The following is a 27,401-nucleotide window of genomic DNA, read 5'->3' as shown; positions in this document are numbered from 1 at the left end:
GCACATTTGAGGACCGGCCCTACCATTGGCTTCACTATATTGAAATTCACTTTCCATCAAAGAGTTTTTGCGTTCATGATAAACTTCTCTTTCCTTAGCCATTAACGGAAAGGTGTTTGGAAACTTGCATGGCCTTACAATGCACGTTGGAGATAAAGTCAGCTGGTACTTAATGGGGATGGGGAACGAAGTGGATATGCACACAGCACACTTCCACGGCCACAGCTTCGACTATAAGGTAAGATGATTGGTTCCTGCCTTTAATTTTAAACTTAGTGTTGGAGGAATGATAATGCGTTTTTTGGAGAATGCTCTTAGTCAACTGAATATACAAACCTGCTTTATGCTCAACTGTCCCAGTGTTTTCTATTCTGATGGGCACAGCTTTCAGCTGACAATACTGCCTGCCATCTTCTACCTGATGTAATGTTATTGGTGGCAAACAACAAGGGCGCCTTGGGGGTTTCTTTGGGAATAGGGTTTGAGCAGATCCACAGCAGGCATTTAAAGCACATGACTTCCCCAAAAGAATTCTGGGAACTGTAGTTCATTAAGAATGCTTGAAATGGAAGCTGTGCGAGGGGGAAACTATAGTTTTCAGGATTTTTTTGCAGGGGAAATTTTTAAATGTGCACTTTGTGATTACAATAAGTTACTTTAACATCCTATCTGTCTCCAAGCTGGCAGGTCTGGAAATAATTACAGACCAGCAATTTCCATCCTAATTCAATGGAAAGGCAACTCTTTAAGAAAGCAACGATACTAAAAGGGCTACCGTACCCAGCTCCACTGCCCAGTGTCCTAACAGCTACCCCACTGCCACAACCCACACTGTTTTTTCAGATTTTGGTTTTAACTGGTGGTAGTAGCAGGACTGGATTGGGCGAAGTTGCTATTTCTAATACATAAAATGAGGGGTGGGCAAATCTGTTGTTTTTTGTTTCTCTCCGTTCCCATTGTTAAGTTTAGTTCTTCACATTTAGACATCAATATGTTGAAATGGCTGGGGTAACCCAGTCAGATGGTTGGGGTATAAATAGTAAAATTATAATAAAATTTGCATTTAGTGTAAATTTCTCCTTTTTGTATGCAATGTTGCCTAATATACACATTTTTACAAAACAATTCCCCATAATATAATGCATTTTTGCTTGTTATTTTCACCAGTATATGCATTTTATTGCACACTTTACCCTAATATACACATATTTGCACACATTACTTGGGTAAAGAACTGCATTGCAAAATTCAGAGAAGTGCAAATTTAAAAGAGTTATAAGCTGAAACCAATTTCTCCCTCATGCAATAAAGGGGAAGTAGGCATAGATGGCTCTTACTTATTTTTTAAAAAATTATGTTGCCTGCATTTTTCTTCCAATTGTTTAAGTTTCCAGCACAAATACATTCAAAGTTCTGCCACAATATTCTTAACTCATTTTATGTCTTCCAATTAATTACTTCAAAGACGCTGCAAAAATGTTTACTGATGTAAGGTGGTTGTTTTTTTGTGCTTGCCCTAAAAGAACACCAGAACCTACCGGGCCGATGTCTTTGATCTGTTTCCTGGGACTTTTCAAACTGTTGAAATGTTGCCCAAGTATCCTGGGACTTGGTTATTGCACTGTCATGTGACCGACCACATCCATGCTGGCATGGAGACCACCTACACTGTGCTCCCAGAAGAAAGGTAAGCAGTCACCAAATGTGTTCGAGGAAATACGTTGCACTTGCAAGGCCTACCACTAACTGGGGAGATTTAAGAAATGGGAAGGAGGCTGAAGGGGTGTGCAAAATAGAATTTGGGAAGGGGCTCTTCTGAAGACCTCAGGGCAAAACAGAAGTTCACCTGACACCATCATAACCCGTCAAAACGTAGCCCGTGAAGGGTGGGGAAATGAAATCATCAGCCTAGAAAGATTCCACATCCCTGAGCTACAGCAATCTTGTGCTGCTCTCCACATCAGAAGAGCTAACTGATGTTATCTGCTGCCAGTTGCACAATTGAGGCTGACTCAGTGGCAGCTAAGAACATTGGGTAAGTAAGGCAGGATAGATCATGATAGATGGAGCCAAGGATAACAAGAGGCAAACTAAGAATATCAACCTACAGCAGACGAAGCTTAAGATCTGCTCCCTGCCCGTTAACCGTGACCACATATACCCAACTGTTGCATTCTTCAAGTGGCCCTACTTCCTCTCTTTTCAGAAATAAGTCCAGCAGCAAGGATCCCACCCTCTACCTCACCTCCATGATTCTGTTGTTTTGTGTAGCATTTCTATGATTCCACAAAGTACTGCTGCTTCCATCCGCCACTCAAGTTCCTACCCCTGGACTTTTAACATCCCCTGAGCCTATTTTTCTATTGCTTATTTCCACACCAGGAAGGGATTCACCTGCTAATCTCTTCCACTGTGCTATGCTTATTGTTGTTGTTTAGTCATGTCTGACTCTTCGTGACCCCATGGACCAGAGCACGCCAGGCACGCCTGTCTTCCACTGCCTCCCGCTATAAATGAAACCGTGGTGGGGGGAACTGCCAGCAACAACATTTCAGCAACACACACGCTAAATAAAAGACAGCCAATCTACTCAAGACTGTTTCGGTTCTTCTTTCTATGAATAGTGTGTGTTGCCAGGCTTAGGGGGGGTGGGGTGGACAAAATCCAAGCTATATTCACTCTGTCATTTTGAATCTCACTTCTGTTGACGTGTACATCTCACTCACCCAGCTGTTATTAGACAGCTGCATTTCAAGTGCAAGTAGATAAATAGGTACCACTCTGGCGGGAAGGGAATCGGCTTAGTCATACTGGCCACATGACCCGGAAGCTGTACGCCGGCTCCCTCGGCCAGTAAAGCAAGATGAGTGCCGCAACCCCAGAGTCCTCCATGACTAGATCTAATGGTCAGGGGTCCCTTTACCTTTACACATTTATAAATCTTAGTATTTTTTGGTACTTCCAGACAGTTGTAAATAGAGACCAGGGAGAAACTCAAGGCAGATTAAATAGCATGTGTTATTGTTTGTGCAGAAAATCCGTGATAGGACCAGCTTATAAGAACAGCCCTAGCATCTGATTTCAGTGAAGTCCCATTACAGAAGCTGCTTGAACAAAGAGGCTACTACAGATCCAAAAGGAAATCCAAGAACTTGCTGTCACTTGTATTCATGGCTTTTGGTGCAGAGAATTTTATTATTATTAATTATTATTATTATTATTCACATGAGATTTTCAGCTGTTTGGTTTGTTGGACACCCCATCTGACACAGGTGATTATAAGGAGAAGAATAAAACTGAATTATATTCACAGTAAAGCTGTCCTTGGAATGTACTGGCATTTAGCCCAACTTTCTCCACATAGTATATGTCTAGCTCACTTATAACACCAGTGTTTAGCATCATAAAACTATCACAAGAAAGGGGAGTGAGATGGTTAGGATAGGATTTCAGGCCACAGCTGAAGTAGGCAAAGTCTTAAAAATTGCACACGCAGCCTTCCTTTAATGTGCCAATATTTATATTTTAATGTGTCAACCAATCTTCTCACGCACATAGGGAAATTCTAAAGACCCCCCCCATATCTACAGTATTGAATTTATAGTTGCAGAGTGAGCTTTCGTCCATTTGAGTACTTTCTCTTGCAAAACGTTTCTCAGAGATCACGCAGCCCTTCTTGTGCTTAGGTCACTAGTTTCCTTCTGCTGCACTGAAGCAGATGTGGCAGGAAGAATGCGGCGTTCCCATCCTCCGGTAAAACATTAAGGAAGTCCCTCAATTCCAGTTCCATGGCAATGACAGATAACGTTTCTGGGCAGGGAAGATACACCATGTTTAAACAAGATCCTCTTTAGCCATCAATTCTTACTTTGCCTAATTATGTTTAGCCTTGAAAGTGTTGCGATTGGTGCAGAAATGAGCTCACTTAGCATCTGCTCTGAATCCAGTTCTTTAATATAGTCATTAAAAGCTCCGCCCCCTCCCATGGCAGCCATCTATGCATCTAAAAGCTTAAAAAAAAAACCACACTGCAAAGACTCTGCACATCCACAAACTGACAAGAAGCACATTTCTTTACCTGTTAGGGATGACAGGAGTACAGAATAGTTGTCTCCAGGATCTCTGATTCGTTTACAGAGCTCAGGAAGGAGTTTGTTCCACCACAGAGCCTAAGCAAGACCCAAGGAGAGAGGGAAAAAATATCAAGAGTGCTATGATGTTCCTAATGGAATACAACCTCTTTGTTTCTTAATACACACACACACACACACACACACACACACTTTCTGTCTTAAAGGAGCACCTTTAAATACAATATATATTTATATTTGTCACTCTTATATCTGTGAAGTATAGCTTGTCAGGGTTCTTCTTAAACTTATCAACAAACAAGAGCGATGGCTCCCTCTTGTGATACTAAGAATTCAGGGCAAAGTACAAGCCGAGATGAAAGAAGTGATAAAATGCCTAACAGTGCCAAGGAAAGCTGCATTCTGTGACCTGCAGAAATCATACAAAATTATATATACTTTATGCAATGCATTCCCTTCCACTGTTACAGGGGAAAGAAAGAAAGACATTGAAAATGCTGCCCCACTCCTAAGTGTCAGATTTAAGCAAGCATTGCCTATAACTTTCAAATTATATTTGAAGCTTTTCTTTGCAGACTAGAAGCTTTTTCTCATTCTCTCTCTCTCTCTCTCTCTCTCTCTCTCTCTCTCACACACACACAATTTAGCACCCCAACACAATCTTGACTTCCACAATATTACATCGGTGTAACTTACATAACAGCTGTATTTGCAAGTAACACCAAACCACAGTTTAGCACAATGCAAACAAGTCCAAGTGTTGGACTTGCTCTCCAGGAGGACTTCTACCAAGTTTGGCCTTGCATTTTAGGAATCTCAGTTTAGCACATTGTACACATTAGGATCATGTATTGCAGCAACGGTTATACAACTGAGCTTCACAATCCATGGTGTGAGCTGGCTTATTATGAGACCGGCCAGAGTTTTATAACTACGCTCCCTTGCTTGAATGCAAATGCTAATCCAAGATTTAATAAAAGGGAAACTAAGCTTTGTAAAAGTCCTCATGTATACATGATAAGATAAGATAAACTTTATTCGCATTAGCCAACGGCCATCGCAACATAAAACAAGCAATAAAAAGGTAAAGGTACCCCTGCCCGTACGGGCCAGTCTTGCCAGACTCTAGGGTTGTGCGCCCATCTCACTCAAGAGGCCGGGGGCCAGCGCTGTCCGGAGACACTTTCCGGGTCACGTGGCCAGCGTGACATTGCTGCTCTGACAAGCCAGAGCCGCACACGGAAACGCCGTTATATACAAATAAAATACATACAAATTAAAAAGACAGCAATGGGTAAAAAGGGCAATCAAATGACCAAGATTATCGTTCAGATCGTGGCCCTTAATCTCATTGCACCCTCAATAAACCTAGCAACCTTTGCTGTTGTCTGATCATTTTGATCTGATAAAAGAAAGAACAATGTGGCCTCAGATGGGCGGCCTGGGATGGTAAGTAAGAGTGGGGTGATGATCTCATTCCTCAGATCTTTATTAAGGGGACAGGACAGGAGAACATGAGCCACTGTTTCCAGATTACCATCTCCACAGGGGACCATGTATACATGTATGTATGTATGTATGTATGTATGTATATGTGTGTGTGTTCAATAGGTAAGGTAAAGGTACCCCTGCCCGTACAGGCCAGTCGTGTCCAACTCTAGGGTTGCGTGCTCATCTCGCTCTAGAGGCCGTGAGCCGGTGCCATCCGAAGACACTTCCGGGTAACGTGGCCAGCGTGACGAAGCTGCTCTGGCGAGCCAGCACCAGCGCAGCACACGGAAACACCGTTTACCTTCCTGCTATAAAGCGGTCCCTATTTATCTACTTGCACTTAAGAGTGCTTTCGAACTGCTAGGTGGGCAGGAGCTGGGACCGAAAGACGGGAGCTCACCCTGCCACGGGGATTCGAACCGCCAGCCATACGATCAGCAAGTCCTAGGCACTGAGGTTTTACCCACAGCGCCACCCGCGTCCCTAATGTGTGTTCAATACACAAGCCCAAAGCTTTGCTTAGACTTGAATGTTGGCAACACAGCGTTTAACCATGCTTTATATTTGTGCACTAATGGGGTCACTATATGGTGGATGGAGCAATGCTCATCAATAACAATGTACACGCCATCAGAACGTACATGACATTTCAGGACAGCAGCAGCTTTGTAACACCAAGTGTGATGGTGAAAAGGCAGCTGAGGAAACCGTAGCAGGAAAGCAACAAACAGCCTCCAAGGTGCGTCTTCTCGAAAGAACACCAGTTTTCTATATCCAGCAGAATAAAGCAAGCGTTGTGAGCATTTCACACAAGCACTTCACAAGCATTTCACACAAGAGCCAGTGTGGTGTAGTGGTTAAGAGCGGTAGACTCGTAATCTGGTGAACCAGGTTCGCGTCTCCGCTCCTCCACATACAGCTGCTGGGTGACCTTGGGCCAGTCACACTTCTCTGAAGTCTCTCAGCCCCACTCACCCCACAGAGTGTTTGTTGTGGGGGAGGAAGGGAAAGGAGAATGTTAGCTGCTTTGAGACTCCTTAGGGTAGTGATAAAGCGGGAAATCAAATCCAAACTCCTCCACTGAAGTACACTTCAACTGTGAGCGTTTTTTAAAAGAATGCCTGAGCAAAGTATTGAATAATTGTGCTATGTTAATCACGTTTAACAAATGCATGGAAAGCTGATCTGGTTAAGGAAAGGTTAGCAAGTACAAATACTTGTATGATTTTCTAGCAGTGCTTTTTTTTGTTCATGGGTTTAAAGGAGAGAAAAAAAACAGAGCTAAGACTGAATGAAGGTAATAAATAAAGCTCACCCGACATTCATGCTTCAATTCATGTTGGGCGTAGGGTATGACGGCTTGAGGGCATCTTTCCAGAAGTTTGTCAATGGATCTCTCATACTGCCCTAACCGAGTATCGCAAAGAATGTGGATGCTCAGGCCAGGAAGAGTCTCTTCTGGAAGGGCCTCCAGCAGTGGCAGAATGGAAGGTATATTGAAGTATGGACTACATAAGAGAGACTGAAGGGTGGGGGAGGAAAAACATTACCTCTAGAATTTAAAACACAATGAAAAAACCAAGGCATACCAATGTAGGCATGGACTGGAAGACACCAACCATTTTTAAAAATTTTAAAAAAACCTCTCACCCCCAATGTTTTCATCATTAAGAACAGCTTGGCAGACCGGGTGAGCCAGGGAAAACGGAAGCAAATGCAATTTTTAATTGCCTTATTTAGATTAAGACCCATGTCTGCTATCCTTCCTCACTTGTATGCCCATTACTTCTTTTGGAGTCATTCTTGCTTTGAACGAACGATGCCTTTGTTGCGTATTGGGATATCTCCGGCCTGACCTGAGACGTGCATTCAAGGCATTCAGTCTAACTGTAGGCAGTGGGTCTTCTATTCAGCCCCAGTGTCTTCAAGGCTGAAGAAATGGTTCAGAAAAGCCTAGGACGGGAATGGGGAACCTGTGACTTTCCGGATATGGTTTGACTGTAAGTTCCATCACTCCTGACCAATTGCCATGCTGGCTGGAGCTGACGGGAGTTGGAAACTGGCTGCATATTGAGCACCACAGCTCCTCCATCTTTTAAGCTAGCTAAAGCCTTGTGTACTGCATCTCTTTAAAATAAACCATGTTCCTGCACACACCTTAAAGGAGATTAAACACAGGTGTTTTTTAACCTACAGAGGCTAGGGCCCAGGGTTGCTGTGGGGTGTCTTCCAGATGTTTTGAACTACAACTCATACAGCTCCTGATCTTTGGTCATGCTGGCTGAGGGTGATGAGAATGGCAGCCCACAACATCTGGAGAGCATCATGCAGGGGTGAAACCAGGCTTTAATTCACCCAGGTCAAAGACCCAGTTTGGCACACACACCATGTGCATTTGTGCAAGCAAGCAAGCAAGCACACACACACACACGCGCACTGAGAGTCTCAATGGCACCCCTCTGGAGGCTTCACCTGGGGCAATAAATCCCACCTAGCCCCCGCATAGCTACAGCTCTGCACCATGTTATTTACCCCGGGGCTATAGGAAAGAATAGATGCAGGAGAGGGAAAACATTTTATACCTGTAATTTTGAAAGGTCATCAGAAGCCTTCTGGTCAGAAGGAGGAATTAATGACATCATGAACGTAACCCAAGGAAAAATAAGTCCATAATGACCACAGGAATTTATCTGAACAAGTGCAAAAATAAATAAGAAAAAGCCATTAGAATTCTAAGTATTTTTATGTCTAATTTCCAAGTCCTCATTTAAGATTCCCTCATTTTAGGGGGTCAAAACAAAAGCACACTCCCAGTTTATTTGTAGACTAAATTACGGTTGTAAGTCATTTGTTTTGAAATATGTAGTACTCCTGAAATAATTATTTCCCCCCGATATTATAAAAGTCTCCAATTCATCTAGAACCAAACTGATGCAGTTCCATTCAAACGTGTTTGTACACATACATACTGTCAGGCTTCAGGGAATTAGCTTCCTCCCCCGTGGCTGTAAATGAGCAGATCAAACAAAAGGGAATTCTTACCAGTTAGTTTCTTTAATAAACACAGCGAATAACTAAAGAAAGCATCTTCCCAGAATGGCGGTGCTCCCAATTAAGGGTCGCTCCCTCTTCCGTCCCTATTAATCTACATCACTCCTACATCTTGTAATCTGAGCTTGTAGCCTCTGTGCTTTCTTTTCTGACACTTTCTGAGCTCTACGTGACTTTGGGGGAGGGTGTGTGTGTAGGTACTATCCAGAGACTGTGAATCTGTTAACTCTCGCTCTCTTCTAGTGTTTCTTCTGCTAGTTGTTCCCCATCCAATATTTCCCAGCTTCTGCCTTCTGAACTATGCCCCTCTGCAAACTGTTCCAAATCTATACTGTCCTCCTGCTCCTGGGAAGATTCAGGATCCGGATCAGGAGGTGGGAGTGGCTCCCGCCATTCTTCCTCGGTGCAGCCCTCCTCAGCATGGTCTCTCTCTCTCTCTCTCTCTCTCTCTCTCTCTCTCTCACACACACACACACACACACACGAGAGTAGGGTACAAACTCTGTTTACCAGATCTTCAGTGGTTTTCAGCGGCTTAGTATGGGGCAACTGCTTCCTGGAGAGCCGCCAAATATACTGCTCAGCAAGTTTGAAATGCAGCTCTTGAACCACTTCTTTCTGACTGCATGCAACAAGAAGGGCTTCCCAGAAGTCCACTAAGAGCTGGGGGATGGCATCTTCCTCCTCAGCACTCAGCATCTGTTCTTCCGAAATATTAAGGGAAAGAGCCACTCACACACAAACACAAAATGTAGCCGATTTGATGCAGAGCCAACTGAGGATTCCCAGGTAAGATTCTCCCCCTATTGTGTGGGCAGGGTGGTCCTCCCCCCACCTTGGCCTGATCACCTTGGCAACGCCTCCCCAGGCAGGATTGGGCAACTGGCTGAGGTAGGTGGAGACCTCCAGGTATCCCACCTGGGGAAGGCGAAGCCAAGCCTATGCTAATGGTGCCGCATAGGGTCCAGGGGGCTGCGCGCGACTAAGCAAAGGGCACCCCCCATTTAATGTGGGGAGCAGTCATTTAAGAAAATATCCTTTAAGCAAGGAGGGATAATCAGAAACGTTAAGCGGGGGAGACATCTCCAGATGCATCAGTATACAATGTGTGGGTGCAATGCAAAAAAATGATGTACCCAAGAGAATCACCCCCATCGTTCAGCCCGGACACTGAGGTCCAGCTCCGAGGGCCTTCCGGCGGTTCCCTCCCTGAGAGAAGTGAGGTTACAGGGAACCAGGCATAGGGCCTTCTCGGCAGTGGCACCCACCCTGTGGAACACCCCCCCCCCAGATGTCAAGGCAATAAGCAACTATCTTACTTTTAAAAGACATCTGAAAGCGGCCCTGTTTAGGGAAGTTTTTTTAATGTTTGTGCTGTGTTGTGTTTTTAATATTCGGTTGGAAGCCACCCAGAGTGGCTGGGGAAACCCAGCCAGGTCGGCGGGGTATAAATAATAAATTATTTATTAATTTTTATTATTATTATCATCATCATCAACAACAGCTGCTTTGGTTATGCCCCATAGCCAACAAAGAGGAAGGGAGCTGTTGAATTTACTATACAGTGGTACCTAGGGTTACATACGCTTCAGGTTACAGACTCCGCTAACTCAGAAATATTACCTCAGGTTAAGAACTTTGCTTCAGGATGAGAACAGAAATCGTACGGCGGCGGTGCGGTGGCAGCAGGAGGCCCCATTAGCCAAAGTGGTGCTTCAGTTTAAGAACAGTTTCAGGTTAAGAACGGACCTCCGGAACGAATTAAGTACTTAACCCGAGGTACCACTGTACTCTCCTCTTGCTGTTTATGGAGCTGTATGAGAAGTCTGACTCCAACTTTCTTCCCCCAGATGGGAACTGAACTTTCAGTTTGTCCTTCCTTTGTTTAATGATGGGACACAGACTGCTCCGGAAGTTCCAAATAAACGAACTATTAATAAAAGCTAAATGTCAAACCTTGATGTATGCGTCTGCTTCTTCCAGCTCAATTTTGCTATTCTCGTGTAAAGCCAACACTGAAGCCACAAGGAATCCGGGCCTCGTCTCCCTAAGATAAACCGCAAGCTCAGTCGGGACAACTTGCCCTTTAATTAGCTGTCTCAGGAGTCTCGGCTCCACAATAAAACCACACACCAGCATCATCTGCAGACCAAAAAATAGAAAAAGGTGAGAGAATATTTAGATGTTGGCATTCCTCCCCACTCTACTCTGAAAGAGGGCTGATTCAGTTTCACTTTTTTGAGCTCTGGTACAAACACAGCCCAAGGCAAAGGTGAACATTTAAATCTTACCCATCTCTACAGACCAGGGCAGAGATAATGTTCTTGATGGCTTACTCATAGGAGGAATTAACAGGACTGCATGTTCCCTTGTCCTCCCCGCCCTCCTCCTACAGAGCACAAGTTGTCTAACTGTGGTTAACTGTTGCATTGGCAGCAATATTAAGAACACGTACAGCCAATTAGGCTCTCACTGAAGCCAGGAAATAAAAGCTGGTTTCTCCCACTTACAGCTTGGTGCAAATATAATGGTTAACTAATAATCCCCAGTGGGAAACAGTTCCCATTTCAGAGGAGGAAGGTGAGGAAGATCCCAGGGCCAGTTCCTTGTGGTTTAGCAGGAAGCCTATTACCTGTAACTTTCAGGTAACTCTGGAAATAGGTGCACTATTCTCCTAAAACATGGGTCAGCTAACCTTTTCAGCAGGGGGCCGGTCCACTATCCCTCAGACCTTGTGTGGGGCCGGACTATATTTTTTGGGGGGAAATGAATGAATTTCTTTGCCCCACAAATCACCCAGAGATGCATTTTAAATAAAAGCACACATTCTACTCATGTAAAATCACCAGACAGGCCCCACAAATAACCCAGAGATGCATTTTAAATAAAAGGACACATTCTACTCATGTAAAAACATGCTGATTCCCAGACCGTCTGTGGGCCTGATTTAGAAGGTGATTGAGCTGGATCTGGCCCCCTGGCTTTAGTTTGCCTACCCGTGTCCTAAAACGTCAGGAGTGGTCATGAGACAGGAAGAGAACCTTGAGTTCCACACACTAGAATCACGCCACAATAATGCAGAGGAGAATTATATGCAAAGGGAAGGTGAAAACAGATCAGGATATGAGAGGTGCCACTACAATATTATAGGAAATGGGATTACAAACATGTATCGATTCTGAATTGTCTTCCTACACACTGACTTAATATGCAAGGAAACTGAGGTATTAAGGCAGTGTTTCTCAAACTTGGGTTTCCCCCACTGTTGTTGGACTACAACTCCCATCATCCCTAGCTAGCAGGAACCAAAGTTTGAGGAACACTGGATTAAGGAGAAGGGGGAATGCATGCATATACCTGTGCAAGAGAAAGATGCTGTTGATCCACAATGACTATCTTCTACCAAATTGTCCATAAACACTAGGCCTATTTTCCCTGCCTCCACTAGTCTACTTTCTTTGCCACATTCCCTTCACTCTGCTCACATGTCCCAAAAGGACACATAGATGTGGAAAGGACCATAGAGCCATTGGCTTCAAATCCCTGCCATTCAAGCAAATGGAGAGCAGAAGCCAATGTTAACCACTTCCACCTTCCCAAATGCCACAAGCAAGAACACAGGAAGGTGCCTTATACTGCAGTCAGATCACTGGCCTATCCAGCCCAGAAATGTTTCCTCTGAAAGGAAGCAGATCCCAGGAACGGCTTTTCGCTCTATCACCTACTAGCTCCACTTTAAAAACAAAACAAAATGAAGATGCTGGGAATTGAAGCTGGAACCCCCTGCATATGAAACCAGCTCTACTGCTGACTTTCTGTTCTCCCCCAAAGCAGGGAACAAGTTCACGTGTCCACATGGAAAAAAGCTTCAGATAACTACAACCAATAGTAGTTGCTCCTAGTCTGTAGCTAATGGGTTGCTGAGATATTGCAAACGCCACTGGCCAATATATATTATTGGTACCCAATATATATTATTGGATTTTGCCAATAAAAGAGAAAATCTGAATTAAATTGGGTGGATGGGTAGAGATATAGGACTGCCATTTTGATGCCAATGACATGGACTGGATGCTGCAAAAAACCCTGAATGCATGAGAAGCAAGGCATTCACAACCCCGTGCCACCTGGAAGCATGTCGTATATCCCAAGGACGACCAACAGGTAGTTTGTGATCACTGGCTCCCCCCAACTACTTTGGCTCCCATAAAAAAAAGCTCAACAACTTTGACCTGAACCCCCCGTTTTTAACTCTGTGAGTAGATCGCAGTCTCTTGGGAGTTGGCCACCCCTAGTATATCTGAAGGGGAAACAGAACTTTCGCAACTACCCTGGTCCTCTGCTCACTCCCACTGCACATAACGGTACGGAAGACAACAACCTTGACACAAATGTTGATACATAGCCAGCAGGGTGTACCTCCGCGTAGCTGTCCAGCTCACTTTTACATCCATCGGGGTCTCCCATTTTCAGAGCCATAGAAGCCTTGGTTAGCGTCACCACAACAGACGGCACAACCTCTTCTACTTTCTGCAGATATTCGATGGCTATCTCAGGAGACACTTTTCTCATGCAAGGGCTGCAGAGGACCTGGGGTATTTGGTTTGACTCGGCAGGGTGGAATATATGGAGTACTTTGGCTGCCAGTTCCTGGTAAAAGAAAGAGACGTGTTTTTAAAAAGCAAACCAACAGCTGTGCTTTGTTTTTAATACAAGGCCTCTTTCTACCCATGAATTCGCCCAGAAATCTTCAGGGGTGCTAGGGGAACAAGTACTAATTTATCTGTTTCAAGTGTTTGCTTGTTTTTAAATGCAGAGCAGCTGAAGCCATTATTTCGTTCCTGAGAAGGTTGCAGGTAATCTCAGGGTCACACACAAGCATCTTGGTTTGGGACATCCATTTCAAATCCACTTCCACCGTGTACAGCCTGTGGCTCTCCACAAGTTGCTGTGTGCCCTCCAGCATGGTCAGTGGTCAGGGGTGATGAAAGTTGCAGTCCAACAATATCTGGTGGACCACAGGTTTCTTATCCCTGATGTATATCCTAGGGAGTTATAGGTGTGTAGTATTCATTCATCCCCAGATCCCAATTAGCATAGCAACGTGCTGAAGTTTCACATAGTTATATGGCTTTTTCTAAGTGCTTCTAGAACTTTGCATAATTTCCTCAATAATGGTTAAAGCAGAACAGTACAGTCATACTTTGGAAGTTGAATGCCTTGCGAGTTGAACGCTTTGGCTCCCAAATGCCGCAAACCTGTAAGAGAGTGTTCCGGTTTGCAAACATTCTTTGGAACCTGAATGTCTGATGCAGGTTCTGAGGCTTCCGATTGGCTGCAGGAACTTCCTGCAGCCAATCGGAAGCCATGCCTTTGTTTCTGAACGTTTTGGAAGTCGAATGGACTTCCGGAACAGATTCCGTTCGACTTCTGAGTTACGACTGCATTATCATTCCATTTTATATAGAGGACCACTGAGGATGGGAGGCTAGCCTAAGGCCTCTCAGTGCAAGGGAGAGAGATTTTGAGCAAAGAGCTTCCAACCTGCATTATACCACTTAACTAAGCACAAACAACAAGTCACCTCTTTTTTCCAGAAAAGGAACTTCTTATTAAGAAGATACCCCACCAGTAACATCTTTCCCCAAATCGATCTAAATAGCAACACAGTTTTTACATCTCATAAAAGAAAAGCGAGCAACAGTGAAGTATAAATTGTAGCTTTCTGCGATTCACAACAGCTCCTTTTACAAAGGCTGGCTCACATTATACTTTTGGATACTTTTCACTCTCATAAAAGGAAAGTTATTCACATGATAGTCATTTGACAAGCCAGCCAGAGGCTTATTGACTAAGCCAAGAGGAAATTTCATTAATGGAACTGTTTGCTTTCTCCCCACTCAATGGTTATGAGCTGCTTTAAAGAAAAGTGGCATACAGATATTACATCAAAAGGTACATTCTGGAGGTTGGTCAGAAATGATCTGTCACAAATGAACATAGAATAATCCATCTTCTACAGAGAAAGAGAAACAGCAACAACAAAAGGAACCATAGTCTTACTTCACTCAGCTCCTCGTCTGTGTCTTCACAAAGGGAATGATACAAGTAAAAAATAATCCCCTTTTCGTACTTATGAGTTTTATCTTCAAACGTTGGGTCTACTCTCTTCAGAACATCCGTCACGGACAGACCAGACATCTTGTAGTAAGGCAGAGCAAGGTGGAAGTCTTTGGTGTTAAACCTGAAAGTACAGAAACTACTAAACACGACAAGCCTACATGAAGGGTCATATATTTTAACAGAAATGCTTCAGCATAGGGATGGAAAACCTGGCTCCCTTTGGGACTCCGCCTCGCATGGCATGAGTTGTCATCCAGTAACATCCAGAGAGCTGAAGAGTCCCTCTCTTTGCATTAACAAGATACTTTCAATAAAAAGCTTTTCATATTAGGGCATGTCTCACTGTTATGTCAGGATTAAGGCTGTGTCTGCAACTTGTAAGGTTTATACTCCCAATACTGACAGGCTGATATTACCTCATCTTTTTCAATGAGTAGCAACCAAACCAAGATGACTTCTAAGCACAGCCTAATGGATGGGGAGGAAATAACCTGGATGGGGGAATACGTCATGGAATGCTCAAGGAAGAGTCACAAGGAAGGACCACTATCCAAGTGAGATCCAACTTTGTGCAAGCCAACCTGTTCCCACAATGGAGTATTGCTTCCGCATATGGGACAAGATCCCTACGACAGAGGTGTAAGGGGCCTTTGGCCCTCCAGCTGCTGCTGAATTAAACCAAGGAGCAGTTCTAAAAAAAAGTAACAAATAAAAGTTACAGGAACCTGTTGCTGTATTGTGTGAACAAATAGAAACAAAACATTCTTCTTCTTCTGCGATCACTTGTAGCTGAGTAAGATTGTCTTCCATAAACACCGGTTTAACAGTGAGTCCGTAAGTGACTGTGGAGGCCAGTTCTGGATCTATATGTCCTTCCACAGTGGGGACATTGGTTTCTGGGCGGGAGTTGATCACGGTGTGGATTTGCCAAGCGTGCCTTCCTCTTAGCACGTTTCTCCCTTGTGTCCTGAGTCCAAGTGTCTTTAAAGCCCATGACACCTTTGGTGAAGGCTGTTCTCCAACTGGAGCGCTCGTAGGCCAGTGTTTCCCAGTTGTCAGTGTTTAGACTACATTTTTTTATGATTTGCCTTGAGACAGTCTTTAAACCTCTTTTGTTGACCACCAGCATTAGCTTTCCATTTTTAAGTTTGGAATAGAGTAGAGGAAGGAAGGAACAAACAAAACATACTAAGGTAACTACAGTCATACCTTGGTACTTGTATGTTTTGGCTTCCAAATGATCGAAACCTGGAAGTGAGTGTTCCGGTTTTCGAACTTTTTTTGGAAGCTGAACATCCGATGCGGCTTTTGCAATTGTTTCCGGCATGCCTGCACAATTGGAAGCCAATCGGAAGCTGCACCTTGGTTTCCAAACGTTTCAGCGGAACGTTCAGTGGAAAAAGTCAAGCGGACTTCCGGAATGCATTCTGTTCGAAAACCAAGGCACGCCTGTATATAATAACTGAGAAGTTTCATAATGTTGAAAACACTGGAATTATCCAAACAGTACACTACAGACCACAAAGCAGCTCTCCAATAAATATGGAACAAGATTTGCAGGATTAAACCTTGTTTCACGCTTCTTCAAGCAATGAAGAGCATGGATGGATGGCAGCTAAGGAATCTTCATTCCTCAATTCTTTGGTGGATTCCCACCCCCCTTTTCAGAATAGTGTCAATGCAGTAGACCCTGAAAAGCTGCTAATGATCCCATTCATCTGCAAGCAGCCAACAAAATTACAATAGTGCTACATTTTCATTCACTGGGAGTGAGTATGTAAAAGCTGCTTGTCAAAACAAAATTGCACTACAACTCCAATCAGTCCCAGCAAGCATGGCCAGTGATCATTGGAGTTGTAGTTCAGCAACATCTGGAAGGCCAAAGGTTCACCACACCTGCTTTTACAGAAGTGCAGGCAGCCGACAATGGAAGTGCTTTGATCTATAGCCTATGTAAATTATGACTGGGCCAGAAAGCAGAGACTGCATGTCCATCATTGATGGAAGCAGGAAAAAAAGAGCAAGTTGTTTCTTTTCCATGCATACCTCTTTGTTTTATATATGAACGCTGAAAGAAGATTATATAAAGATGTTTAAACATCAGGAGTCATCCAAGTGTAAGTATTTATGGATGTGACATCTAAGAAATTCAAACCTGCTGTAACAGTCTCCTAGGAGAGCACAGCTTTCCTGTAATGCTGCTAGGAGGTCTTCCTTCTCTGCCGATTCCTTCAGATCAGGGTCCATTAGTGCTGCTCTGACTAATAAGTGAGCCTCACTTAGAAGGTGGATACAACTCTCCGTTCTTACATTTTCATAGGTCTTGCTGTACTCTACCTAGGGCAGAAACAGGGCACACCATAAGGGGGGGGGGGAACGTTTGCAGACCTTATGTGAAGTTAGCAAACGCATTCAAGTTACAATATGCTATTTTCTATATATAAAAAACCCCTAAAGCAGCGTATAGTACCATTTCTCTGTAAAGCAGGAGAGTTGAAGTTGTGTTCACGATGTATAAATTCCAGCCAGGTTCAGATTCTGGAGAAACCTTGGGTTTGATGCTATCTGACTTCCGGGAGCTGAAAGAAGTAGGACGTAGACTCAAGTTACAAGAAAGGCGATTCCTACTAAACATGAGGAAGAGCTTTCTGACAGTAAGAGGCTATGGAGTCTCCTTCAATTGTGGTTTTGAAGCAGAGGTTGGACGTCCACCTGCCATGGATGCTTTAGTTGAGATTCCTCCATTGCAGAGGGCTGCCCTAGATGACCCTCAAGGTCCCTTCCAACTCTTGATTCTATGTTTCTTTGTTTTTGCATTTATGTCCCACTTTTTCTTCCAATGAGTTCAAGGTGGTATACATGGTTCTCACCCTCCTCGTTTAACACACCCAACAACCCTGTGAGGTAGGTTAGGCTGAGAGGCAGTAACTGGCCCAAGATGACCCAGTCAGCTTCATGGCAAAGTAGGGTAGTTGAACTCTGGCACCCTCAGGCCCTAGTCCAACACTCTATAAACCACTATACCACACTGGCTGTTAAAATACACGTGTACCCATAATTATGTCTTTTAGGTATTTCAGTTACAGTCACGACTCAGGTTGAAGTAGCTTCGGGTTGAGCATTTTCAGGTTACGCTCGGCGGCGACCCGGAAGTAATGGAACGCGTTACTTCCGGGTTTCACCACTCGCGCATGCGCAGACGCCCAAAATGACGTCACACGCATGCGCGGAAGCGGCAAACCGCTACCCGCGTACGTGCAGACGTGGGTTGCGTTCGCTTCAGGATGTGAACGGGGCTCCGGAACGGATTCCATTCGCATCCAGAGGTACCACTGTATTTATGCTATCAAGAGCCTTCTTGAGACATTAAAACTAGTTTAAAGTAAACTTTTTTTTTTTAAGGGTGGGGCTGACAAGTGGGATAGCCCTGACTTCCTTGGAGTTGGAAGGTGACGAAGTCTGAAGGGGGAGCCTTTTGCATCTGTGAAGCATCTCCATGCATTTTAGGATCCTGAGAAATCCTGGCTCTGCATGGAGGGCTTCTACAGATACAAAAGGTGACAAGAACAGTGAAAAGGGTGTCCCTGAAATCCACTTTCATACATGTTTATTTCATCCCAATTGTAACGCTTACAATGTTTACAATAGGGTAAAGTTGGGTGCGTGTACCCCCATCATGTCTACTGATGCCACCAGACATGTCCCAAGCTAGCCTCTGTTTGAACATATGAACTACCGTACTCACAGGAGTCTCCTTGAAGGCTTTTTTCTCTCCGTAATGTCTTCAGTCTCTGCTTTTGTCAAAACTATGACGTGGTTCTTGAAGTGAGAAATAGCTTTCAGCCCTATAAACAGCTGCATCCTCAAGGCACAGACATCCAGGGACACAGGGGGGCAAGCCTGTGAAGAAATGGTTCTTTAGTTATCTTGAGCAAGCTTATCAAAGGTTCAAGTTTCTTACAGGGTCCAGAGTGGCATGCTGATCATTTCCAAGCTGACTGACATAAAAAAAGGACATAAACCCCCTGTAAGGGAGATTCAGGGGTCTAAATAGGAAAATATTGCATGCTGTGTGAAGTTCTCAATCTACATGTGCACCTGCATTTTATGATCTTGAGCGTTCAGGCAGTGGCTCTGCTTTTTACATGGTTACAGTGTTATATAAGTCCCTCCCCCCCCCCCCCTTTTCCTGACAGAGTTTGTATGGTTTTGTCTTTGGCTAGTATAATAAAGCTTATTTTGATTTGATTTGACATAAGCCCCTTCATGGTTCAGTCACTGCGGTATGCGGACTAAAGGTCTACAGGTTTAACAGAGGTATGTAAGTTGCATATCTTTTTCACATGCTGAAACGTGGAATTGGCAACAGCTCAGGATTTCTCCATTCTCTTCAGTGGAAGAGAAAGGTTTCCATCTCCTCCTCCTCTAGTCCCAACAGAGTGCTGAAGAAAACTAGGCAAAGCTTCTCTGTATGCTTACTGAAATCCGCCCAGCATAAATTTGAGACAGGTTTTTAATACCTGCTTTTCATTTGGTGACTCTTAAAGGGACCCCTAACCATTAGGTTGAGTCGTGCACTCATCTCGCTTTATTGGCCGAGGGAGCCGGCGTACAGCTTCAGGGTCATGTGGCCAGCATGACTAAGCCGCTTCTGGCGAACCAGAGCAGCGCACAGAAATGCCGTTTACCTTCCCGCCAGAGCGGTACCTATTTATCTACTTGCACTTTGACGTGCTTTCGAACTGCTAGGTTGGCAGGAGCAGGGACCGAGCAACGGGAGCTCACCCCGTCGTGGGGATTCGAACTGCCAACCTTCTGATTGGCAAGTCCTAGGCTCTGTAGTTCAACCCACAGCGCCACCCACATCCCACTGTTACAATGCCTTCACACATGTTTATCTGGCTGTGGGTGATGGGAGTTGAGCCCAACAACACCTGAAAAGGTGCACAGGGTCCTCCAACCTAGGCTTAAGGCCTACAGGACAGTAATCCCCAACTCCTGCAAAATATCCCCTTGCCAAACTATCTGACCAGATGGAAGCAACAAGGACTAAACAAATGGAAACTCAGGATTGTTGCAAGTCATTTGCCGCTGCTTTGCAAAGATGCAGATGTGACCTGTGGGCATGAAGAGCCAATCTGAGGGTTGAATCCACTCACTTTTAGCGTTGTATCAATGTATGGATCTTCATCACGAGCTGCTGCTGCGCTGCATCTCACAGTAAAGCACTGCAGGTTGTTGCTAGGGAAGAAAAAGAAAGCCATTGGATAGATGGTTTTGCATCGCTCTGTGGTTATAAAGTACCCATGCCAATGCTGCAATATCTAGATGCTTACTGAACTTAAACCCATTGATTTCAACAGGTCTGTGATGGATACAACACCCATTATGCATTACAGCTCTGATCCTAAAGCTCTGCTGCTTTTAGGGATATGTTCGAGAAGGCAAAGGAGTAAACAAATCTGAGTGGAGTTCCTATCCAAGCACCTTGTGTGCCTTCTTCCAGCAACTACTGCAGCCAAGCTGGTGCCAAATGTATTGCTCTCCTTTTCTTTGGACCACATCAGGAACGCTAAGAGAGGGGCCTTGTGTCTGGCCAGCCCAGAACATTCTCACAAACACTGCCCAGGCTTGCGCCCCAGGGAGATCACTTTGGCGCTGATAACGCAGTGGTTTGGCTTCACCCTCAGATGCACACTGCATTGTTTCTCGAGATGGACAAATGCCAACAGTGTGTTGTGCTATTATTGTATTTCAACTGATTTTTTTAAAAAACTGCTTTGATCACAATTTTGTGTGTGGAAAATGCAGTATTTAAATTTAACAATGGCTATAATACCTTGTGATAACATGTAGGAATTGCGGGGTGAGTACCGCCTGTTGGGATCTCTCTGAATACTGGTAGGTGGAAATCAGTTCCACTAAGTTGTTCACTGTGTAGAGGTATCCAATGTGAGGCAGAGAAAAAAAGCAGAACAGACTCAGCAGTTCTCGCTTAGCTGGTTCAGCTCCGCCAGTTGTTGCAGAATTCTCTAGATGAAAGGAAGAAAGCAATTACTCCCCAGGCTCCCTTTCTTTAGGGAGGCATCAGCTCTCAGACATCCTGCAGAATGTTTTAGAAATATATTTAGCCGTGATTGAAGAGAGCAGCCCACGCTACATTCACTTGGGTCTCTGTTTTCGAGTTAGGAATTCTGAGATAAAGCTCTTTCACTCTGTAGCCTATAAGCACTAGAGCAGGCACCCCCAAACTTGACCCTCCAGATGTTTTGGGACTACAATTCCCATCATCCCTGACCACTGGGTCCTGTTAGCTAGGGATGATGGGAGTTATAGTCCCAAAACATCTGGAGGGCTGAGTTTGGGGATGCCTGAACTAGAGTATTATTCTGCAAGAGTGAAAGCAAACCAAAACGTAATAATAATGGGAACGTTTATTAACTCTTGATTTGATCAAGTAGTTCTCCAGGTTACTGACAAATTGTCAAAGGATAAAGAGAGGTACCCTAAGCCACTTTGGTTATGAGGCAGTGCTCTGTTGGAATGCTGGCATTCGTAGGAAATCATCACTTATACTTACTCCTTAGTATGAAGTGTGTTGTTTTTTTAATCCTTTTACTGTTGTAAACAGCTTTGGTAGGTTTGCTGACTTAGCGGTATATAAATTCTTCTATAAATAAATTTATAAACTTAATATTTGACTAAATTTTAGCCTACATTTAATGCACACTCTAGGGACGTGGGTGGCGCTGTGGGTTAAACCACAGAGCCTAGGACTTGCTGATCAGAAGGTTGGTGGTTCGAATCCCTGTGATGGGGTGAGCTCCCGTTGCTCGGTCCCTGCTCCTGCCAACCTAGCAGTTCGAAAGCACCTCAAAGTGCAAGTAGATAAATAGGTAAACGGCATTTCCGTGCGCTGCTCTGGTTCGCCAGAAGCGGCTTAGTCATGCTGCCCACATGACCCGGAAGCTGTACGCTGGCTCCCTCGGCCAATAAAGCAAGATGAGCACCACAACCTCAGAGTTGGCCACGACTGGACCTAATGGTCAGGGGTCCCTTTACCTTTACTAATGCACACTCTTCTTACAATGTAATTGCTTTCCTGCCTAACACCCATTCCAGCATCAATAAGATCCAACAATCCCCCCTCCTCCTGTCCCATTTTCATCATCCCCTGCTTTATACATCAGCAATATAGACTATGCTGACTTGTTCGATCATACAGTTGCGCCACAAAAAAGCAAAGGAAAAAGAGACAGTGATAGATCTAAAGTCTACTCAGAGTATGATTAATGTTGTGAAGCACCGGCAGATTATAAAAAGTGTTAAAAGCAAAGAGAAAACTTTAAGATAATACCAGTATTTTATAAAGGAAATTCAATCCTTAATTCCATACAGAAGAATGCTCTCTTTTACTTCTGACATTTAGGCATTCAAAGCTAAATTCAAAATAATGTACTTTTAAAGATTTATGCCATTTCAAATTATATATAAACATCTAATCAGAGTCAGCTACTACTCTTGTGATTAAATTACTCCTAACGTTATTTAAAGACAATGTGATTTTTAGGAAGAGGATTTTTATGTCATAGAAGTTCTGTAAAACACTCTAGAGAGCTATGCTTTGAATGAATGTCTTTAATTGAAATCCCCTTTATTTATTCCTTTAATTTCATTTATAAGTCACCTCCCATGAAAGAGCTCAAAGCAATTCTACAATAAAAATTGACAACATATATAAAAACAAATTTCACACCCAGATTCATAATCTCTAGCTTTCCCACACCTTGCATAATTAATATGGGGTTTTTTTCTGGGGGGGGGGCGCTGCTCCCCAGTGAACCATAATCCCGTTTTCATTTGCTCCCAATGCTTTACTTAGCCCTTTCCCCCAGAAAGATTGTGGTGAATGCCCACGAAGAAATGCAGATGTCATAAACCTACCTGTTACATACACAGGCAGCAGCTGGAGAGAGTGCAGCTTGGCATCGTCGCCAGAGAAGGCAAAGGAGGATATGTCTAGAGCAAAACGTCTAAAAAGAAACATGGCGGGTGAAACAATTCCAAGCCAACATATAGGCATGAGCTGCTCACAAAAATGTTGTAAGGATACTCTGAAGCACTGCTGTGAGGCAGAAACTTGCCTCTCAGTGCATGGGCAAGTACATAGAAACCCATGGGACCAAGGCAATAGGTTGCAATGACGACAATATGAATATCCAACAGCTAAAATGGTCTGCAACAGAGATACAACTGGCTATTGTCCTATGACTGAGCCCACGTACTAAGTGTGCATGATATGCACAACTCCTAGGGAGCCAAAGGTGCTGGGCTACATAATCTCTATTGCCACATGCAGCTCCATCAGGTAGAGCCCAGTTCATGTACGGTTGTTTTGCTTGCCATGGTCCTGTCCCACTTTCTAAGCTTGAAGACAAGGGGACAAGTTGTCCCTGAGCTTGCCAAAATGACAGCTATAGCTACATGGTTGGACCAAAACATTGAATATACAGTGGTACCTCTACTTACGTACGCAATCCATTTGCACCCAGAAAAGTCCATAAGTAGAGCGCCACTACTGTGCGTGCGAGATAGATCGCTTCTGCGCATGTGCAAAGCGTGCAGATCTCTTCTGCGCATGTGTGAAGCACGCAGATCACTTCTGTGCGTGTGCGGTGAAACCCAGAAATATACACTTCCGGGTTTGCCGCGTTCGCAACCCAAATATCCGCAACATGAAGCGAATGCAACCAGAGGTATGACTGTATGGTTAAAGGCATCTTGGTTTAAATATGCCTCATGCAAAGCAAAAAAATAAAATAAAATGGAACAGGCTGTGTTTCAGTGAGAAAAGAGTTGTTCATTTCTCAGCATATTAAGTCAAAATGTAATTGTCCAAACTGTCTCACTGGTCTCTGTTCTAAGCTAGAGTGGAACAATGACCAATGATCTATCAGTTATATATGTACTATTGGATATGGATCCAATAGTGGGACTAATAGTTAAGAAGGCAGTTTCTGCACATGCTGTAGAGGGAAGTAAGGGGCAGATGGGGCTTGTCAACCTGGGAATGTAGCCCATCTAGGAGAAGGAAAACTCTGATCCTAAATCTCCACTGCCATGGAGATATATCCTGGAGAAGAAAATGTTAAAGAGTAAACTCTACACAAATCCAGAGTGGAGCCCTTAAGACAGCTTGTTATGCCTCTTTCTTGCAAGTCCTGCAGCCAAACTGGTGCCAAATATACTGCTCTGCTTTTCTTTGGACCACATCAACGAGGCTGAGAGGGGGTCTTGTCTGGGCAGTGACACACTCTGCCCAGGCTTGTGCCCATGAAGGTCACTTCGGTGTTGCTAACGTAGCGGTTTGACTTCCGCCCCAGAGTCCACACTCCATCGTCTCTCAAGACAGATGGATGCCAACAATAACTATCTATCTATCTATCTATCTATCTATCTATCTAGATAGAGAGATAGATAAATATGGCTTCGTTTAAATTAATTTTTTAATAAAATTGACTACCTGTACAGAACATATTGCATCTGGAAGTTTGACTCTTCACCGATGAAGCCTGTTGACTCCAGAGTAACAGATATTCCACACTGCCTGCTTTCTTCCCCAAAGAGCTCCACAGGCTGCTGACAGATAACAAAGTCATCCGACTCAAACGGAGTTGAATCAGGTTCTTCTTTTACACCTTTAATAAATGGAGCAAAGAATCAGGTTTACAACCCGGGGGGGGGGGGGAATGGTTAGGAACTTATGACATGCTCAGTGTCCTAAGAATAAAAGCAGCCTTACTTAAACAACTGCTACTTACAGTATAACTAACAGTATGGAGAAAAGTTCATATTCATGAAAGCATTAAAATTAGGACTATACAACAAGTTCAGGAATTTGGAATTGCAAATCCTAAAAGGCATTTTTAACCATGGATGGCGAAAAAACGAACAACTGAGATGAATGGAAATTCAAATTTTTGCAACCAATGTTCCTGCTGCTCTCAAAAGATTCAGCATGTCTGAAAAGAGACTGTAGCATTTTGATCTGTGCATAATAAACATATGCCAAGATGGAACTATTTCAAGTTAAGTGCAATTTTACTTTTTCTTTTGCATGACCCGATTGGTTTTTCTTTTGGTTTTTCAAAACACATACACAAACATTGGGCTGGATCGAGAGAACTAAAGTTTTGTTTGTGCTGACCTGCAAAGACTTGATCCAGAGGATTTGTGATGTGCCATTACAGATAAATTCAATAGCAGCTTCCATGCTCTCGATTCAACCTTAAAATATTAATTCAACTTCTTGTGTTTTCTAACTATCCACAGCTTGCAGTGCCTTTGAAAATAAATCTTTTCTCAACTATCATGATGGCTAGTTTTACACAGAAGGAAGCGTTTTATCAGCTTGTCCAGCCTCTGCTTCCATCCCAAAGACTTTTTTTAAAAAACACCAACAAACATAAGTCAAGGACTACAAAGCCTTGCTCTGGAGATTTTAAGTGCCGTACTGTACCAACCTTTGTTGAACAACCTTTCAGACTCTACAGAGTCACAGGCCTGCTGTCTACTGCTGCCTGCTGCTTCCACACCAGCTTCCAGGTGAAGGATTAGGACCTCTAGTTCTGTTGTTATGGCTATATATCCAGCACAAAACGCAACTTCTGAAGGAGTGATGTTATCAATGTGCAAAATTAACAAGCGTTCGAAGTCCAGCACAGTCACATTCTGACTCCTGACAAGATGTTTCAGGGAGAACAAGATCAATTTATTCTTACAGCCAACAAGCAGGTCTCCAGTTAAAGGGCAACAGGAAAAACACAATGGGGGGTCCGAAAGGGGCAATTCTACAATTGTAATTTGGTTCTTAGACGCTTCAGAATAGGATGCCTCCAGGTTATGGCCTATCATCCGCACACAGACGCGGGAGTTCCCAGTTGACATGCATCTCCAGTTTACATAAGCTCGCAAGAAGAGGCTCTCGTTTTTTTCCTCAACGGTGACCACGTAGTCTCCTGCAGAGGGAAAAAACAGAAGCATTTTTGAAACATAGAATCAATATGTACACCATACATAAGCTGAGGAGTTACCAAGTGAAAAATAGCAATACAGTGGTACCTCGGGTTACATACGTTTCAGGTTACATATGCTTCAGGTTATAGACTCTGCTAACCCAGAAATAGTACCTCAGGTTGAGAACAGAAGGCGCGGCAGCAGCTGGAGGCCCCATTAGCTAAAGTGGTGCTTCAGGTTAAGAACAGACCTCCGGAACGAATTAAGTACTTAACCCGAGGTACCACTGTATGGTGTCACCTTTAAGAGCAACTTCATCTGATTTGTTGCCCTGAGTGGCAAATACGCAAGAGATTGTAGTCCATGCAAGTGTACTCCATAACGAATTTGTTCAGTCTTCAAAAGGTGCCAAAGGACTGTTGTTTATCTTGCTGGAGATTAACACGGGCACACCTTTGGGAATTTCCAAATGAAGTTACACTTGCATTATAAAATGTGTACACTTCTTGAATTAGTCGGCAATGTCATAGGATGCTCACGCCACACAAGCAACAGCACAGAATCCTATCTAGTCCACGAAGGTTACTGGGCGATCCTACCTCGCAGGATCGTTGCGAGCACAAACTGGCATGGGTTTCGGGAGGCGGGGCAAACGATCCTGCACGTGCAGCCTCGATCTCTTCCGGAGAAAGAGGAAGAGGGGCTGGTCTGCAACGAACGAAGCAGATCCTGCCCTCTTCACGGACGCTTTGCCCAGCTTGCCACTTACCCACTTCGCTGTACGCCATGCGCAGCACCCGCCCCAGGGTGCAGAAAGAGCCGAGGGGCTCGCAGAGCTCCGGCCGGCCGGCGGCGAACACCTCCACCTTGCAGGCGCCCGGCGCACAAGCCACCAGCAGCGTGTCTCGGCCGCAGCAGAAGAGCGCCGGCTCCTGCTTGGCGGGCACCACTTGCTGCGAGCCGAAAGGGTGCAAGTTGTACAGCTGCACCATGGCTCCCGATCGCCCAGGCCGCCTCTCCGCCTCCGGCCGCTGCTGTTGGCAGAACTGCAGCTTCCGCGGCAGGCACCGCCCCACGTCGGTCAGCTGGAAGGAGGCGTCAGCCGCGCCCCCGATCCTTGCTACGGCTTCCCACAAAGGCAGCATCGTAGCGCTGTGCAGCGGCCCTGGGCGGAGGCCCATTTATACCCGTGGTTAATGTCCGCGTACGCAGAAAGGTGCGGGGTCCCAAACACAAGCACCATTGGAAGAACCCCCCCCCCCTTTTCTTCATCGAGACCCGCAGGATCAGAGCCCCTAGGCGCACATACTTGCAAGGAATATTTGCTTTTCAGCTCCGTCGGTTACTTAGCTGGGATCGGGTTGCACTTGTGAATAGACGACTCTTAAGCAGCAGTGTGGGAAAGGCTTTGTACACGCAAGACAGAACTCGAGAGACACGCAGTACCAGCATGGTTTTAGCAAAAGAGGGTTAAAATTTGCCCGCGCGCCACTCTTCTGCTGTGTTTACGGAGAAGTTAGTTACATTGAACCAATTGCAGTTTACAGTATTATTTAAATTTATATCTCACATTTTAACACCTTTGGTCATGGGCGTTGTTATGTAGTGTAGTTTCACCCTGGGCCAACA

At 44.4% G+C, this 27,401-nt stretch overlaps 2 protein-coding genes across 8 annotated transcripts in view; one reads left to right on the top strand and one right to left on the bottom strand.

Moving 5' to 3' along the window:
• CP (ceruloplasmin) overlaps positions 1-27,401 on the top strand; it is a 174,932-nt gene that overhangs the window by 31,581 nt on the left and 115,950 nt on the right. For 2 of the 6 annotated variants that reach the window (XM_083503959.1, XM_083503962.1), the window contains 3 exons: positions 99-238; positions 1,524-1,687; positions 2,439-2,594. In XM_083503959.1, the coding sequence (XP_083360085.1) occupies positions 99-238; positions 1,524-1,687; positions 2,439-2,448 (314 nt within the window). In that variant the 3' untranslated portion in view covers positions 2,449-2,594. Of the gene's footprint in view, positions 1-98; positions 239-1,523; positions 1,688-2,206; positions 2,595-3,033; positions 3,318-27,401 lie in introns of those variants that run through there. The other 4 variants (XM_083503957.1, XM_083503961.1, XM_083503958.1 and 1 more) reach the window with 3 other exon arrangements.
• On the bottom strand, positions 3,503-27,099 carry HPS3 (HPS3 biogenesis of lysosomal organelles complex 2 subunit 1). 2 transcript variants are annotated; one of them, XM_083503963.1, is made up of 17 exons: positions 26,542-27,099; positions 25,280-25,774; positions 24,280-24,454; positions 22,701-22,789; positions 20,596-20,788; positions 19,916-19,997; positions 18,502-18,656; positions 17,227-17,335; positions 16,912-17,093; positions 14,697-14,877; positions 13,053-13,283; positions 10,590-10,775; positions 9,144-9,332; positions 8,165-8,272; positions 6,898-7,104; positions 4,079-4,169; positions 3,503-3,810 (listed from the first exon to the last, which is right to left on the bottom strand). In XM_083503963.1, exons 1-17 carry the CDS (start codon positions 26,951-26,953, stop codon positions 3,683-3,685), a joined length of 3,213 nt encoding a protein of 1,070 aa, XP_083360089.1. In that variant the 5' UTR covers positions 26,954-27,099; the 3' UTR covers positions 3,503-3,682. The 2 variants fall into 2 exon arrangements, with proteins under 2 accessions (XP_083360089.1, XP_083360090.1); XM_083503964.1 differs by lacking the exons at positions 3,503-3,810; positions 4,079-4,169; positions 6,898-7,104 and adding an exon at positions 7,119-7,535.

Source organism: Podarcis liolepis (assembly GCF_965112155.1).
Source record: "Podarcis liolepis genome assembly, chromosome: 5".
Lineage (NCBI taxonomy): Eukaryota > Metazoa > Chordata > Lepidosauria > Squamata > Lacertidae > Podarcis > Podarcis liolepis.
The sequence above is the reverse complement of the archived record's forward strand: the minus strand, read 5'-3'. Positions and strand labels throughout refer to the sequence as shown.

What these genes read in the sequence shown, in the direction of transcription:
- HPS3 (XM_083503963.1), bottom strand. Translation starts at nt 26,953, where the DNA reads ATGGGCCTCCGCCCAGGGCCGCTGCACAGCGCTACGATGCTGCCTTTG. An exon ending in AAGCAGACGCATACATCAAG is followed by an intron (nt 9,333 to 10,589) that starts GTTTGACATTTA and finishes TCGGAAGAACAG; the next exon opens with ATGCTGAGTGCTGAGGAGGA. An exon ending in AATTGAAGCATGAATGTCGG is followed by an intron (nt 4,170 to 6,897) that starts GTGAGCTTTATT and finishes GGTCTTGCTTAG; the next exon opens with GCTCTGTGGTGGAACAAACT.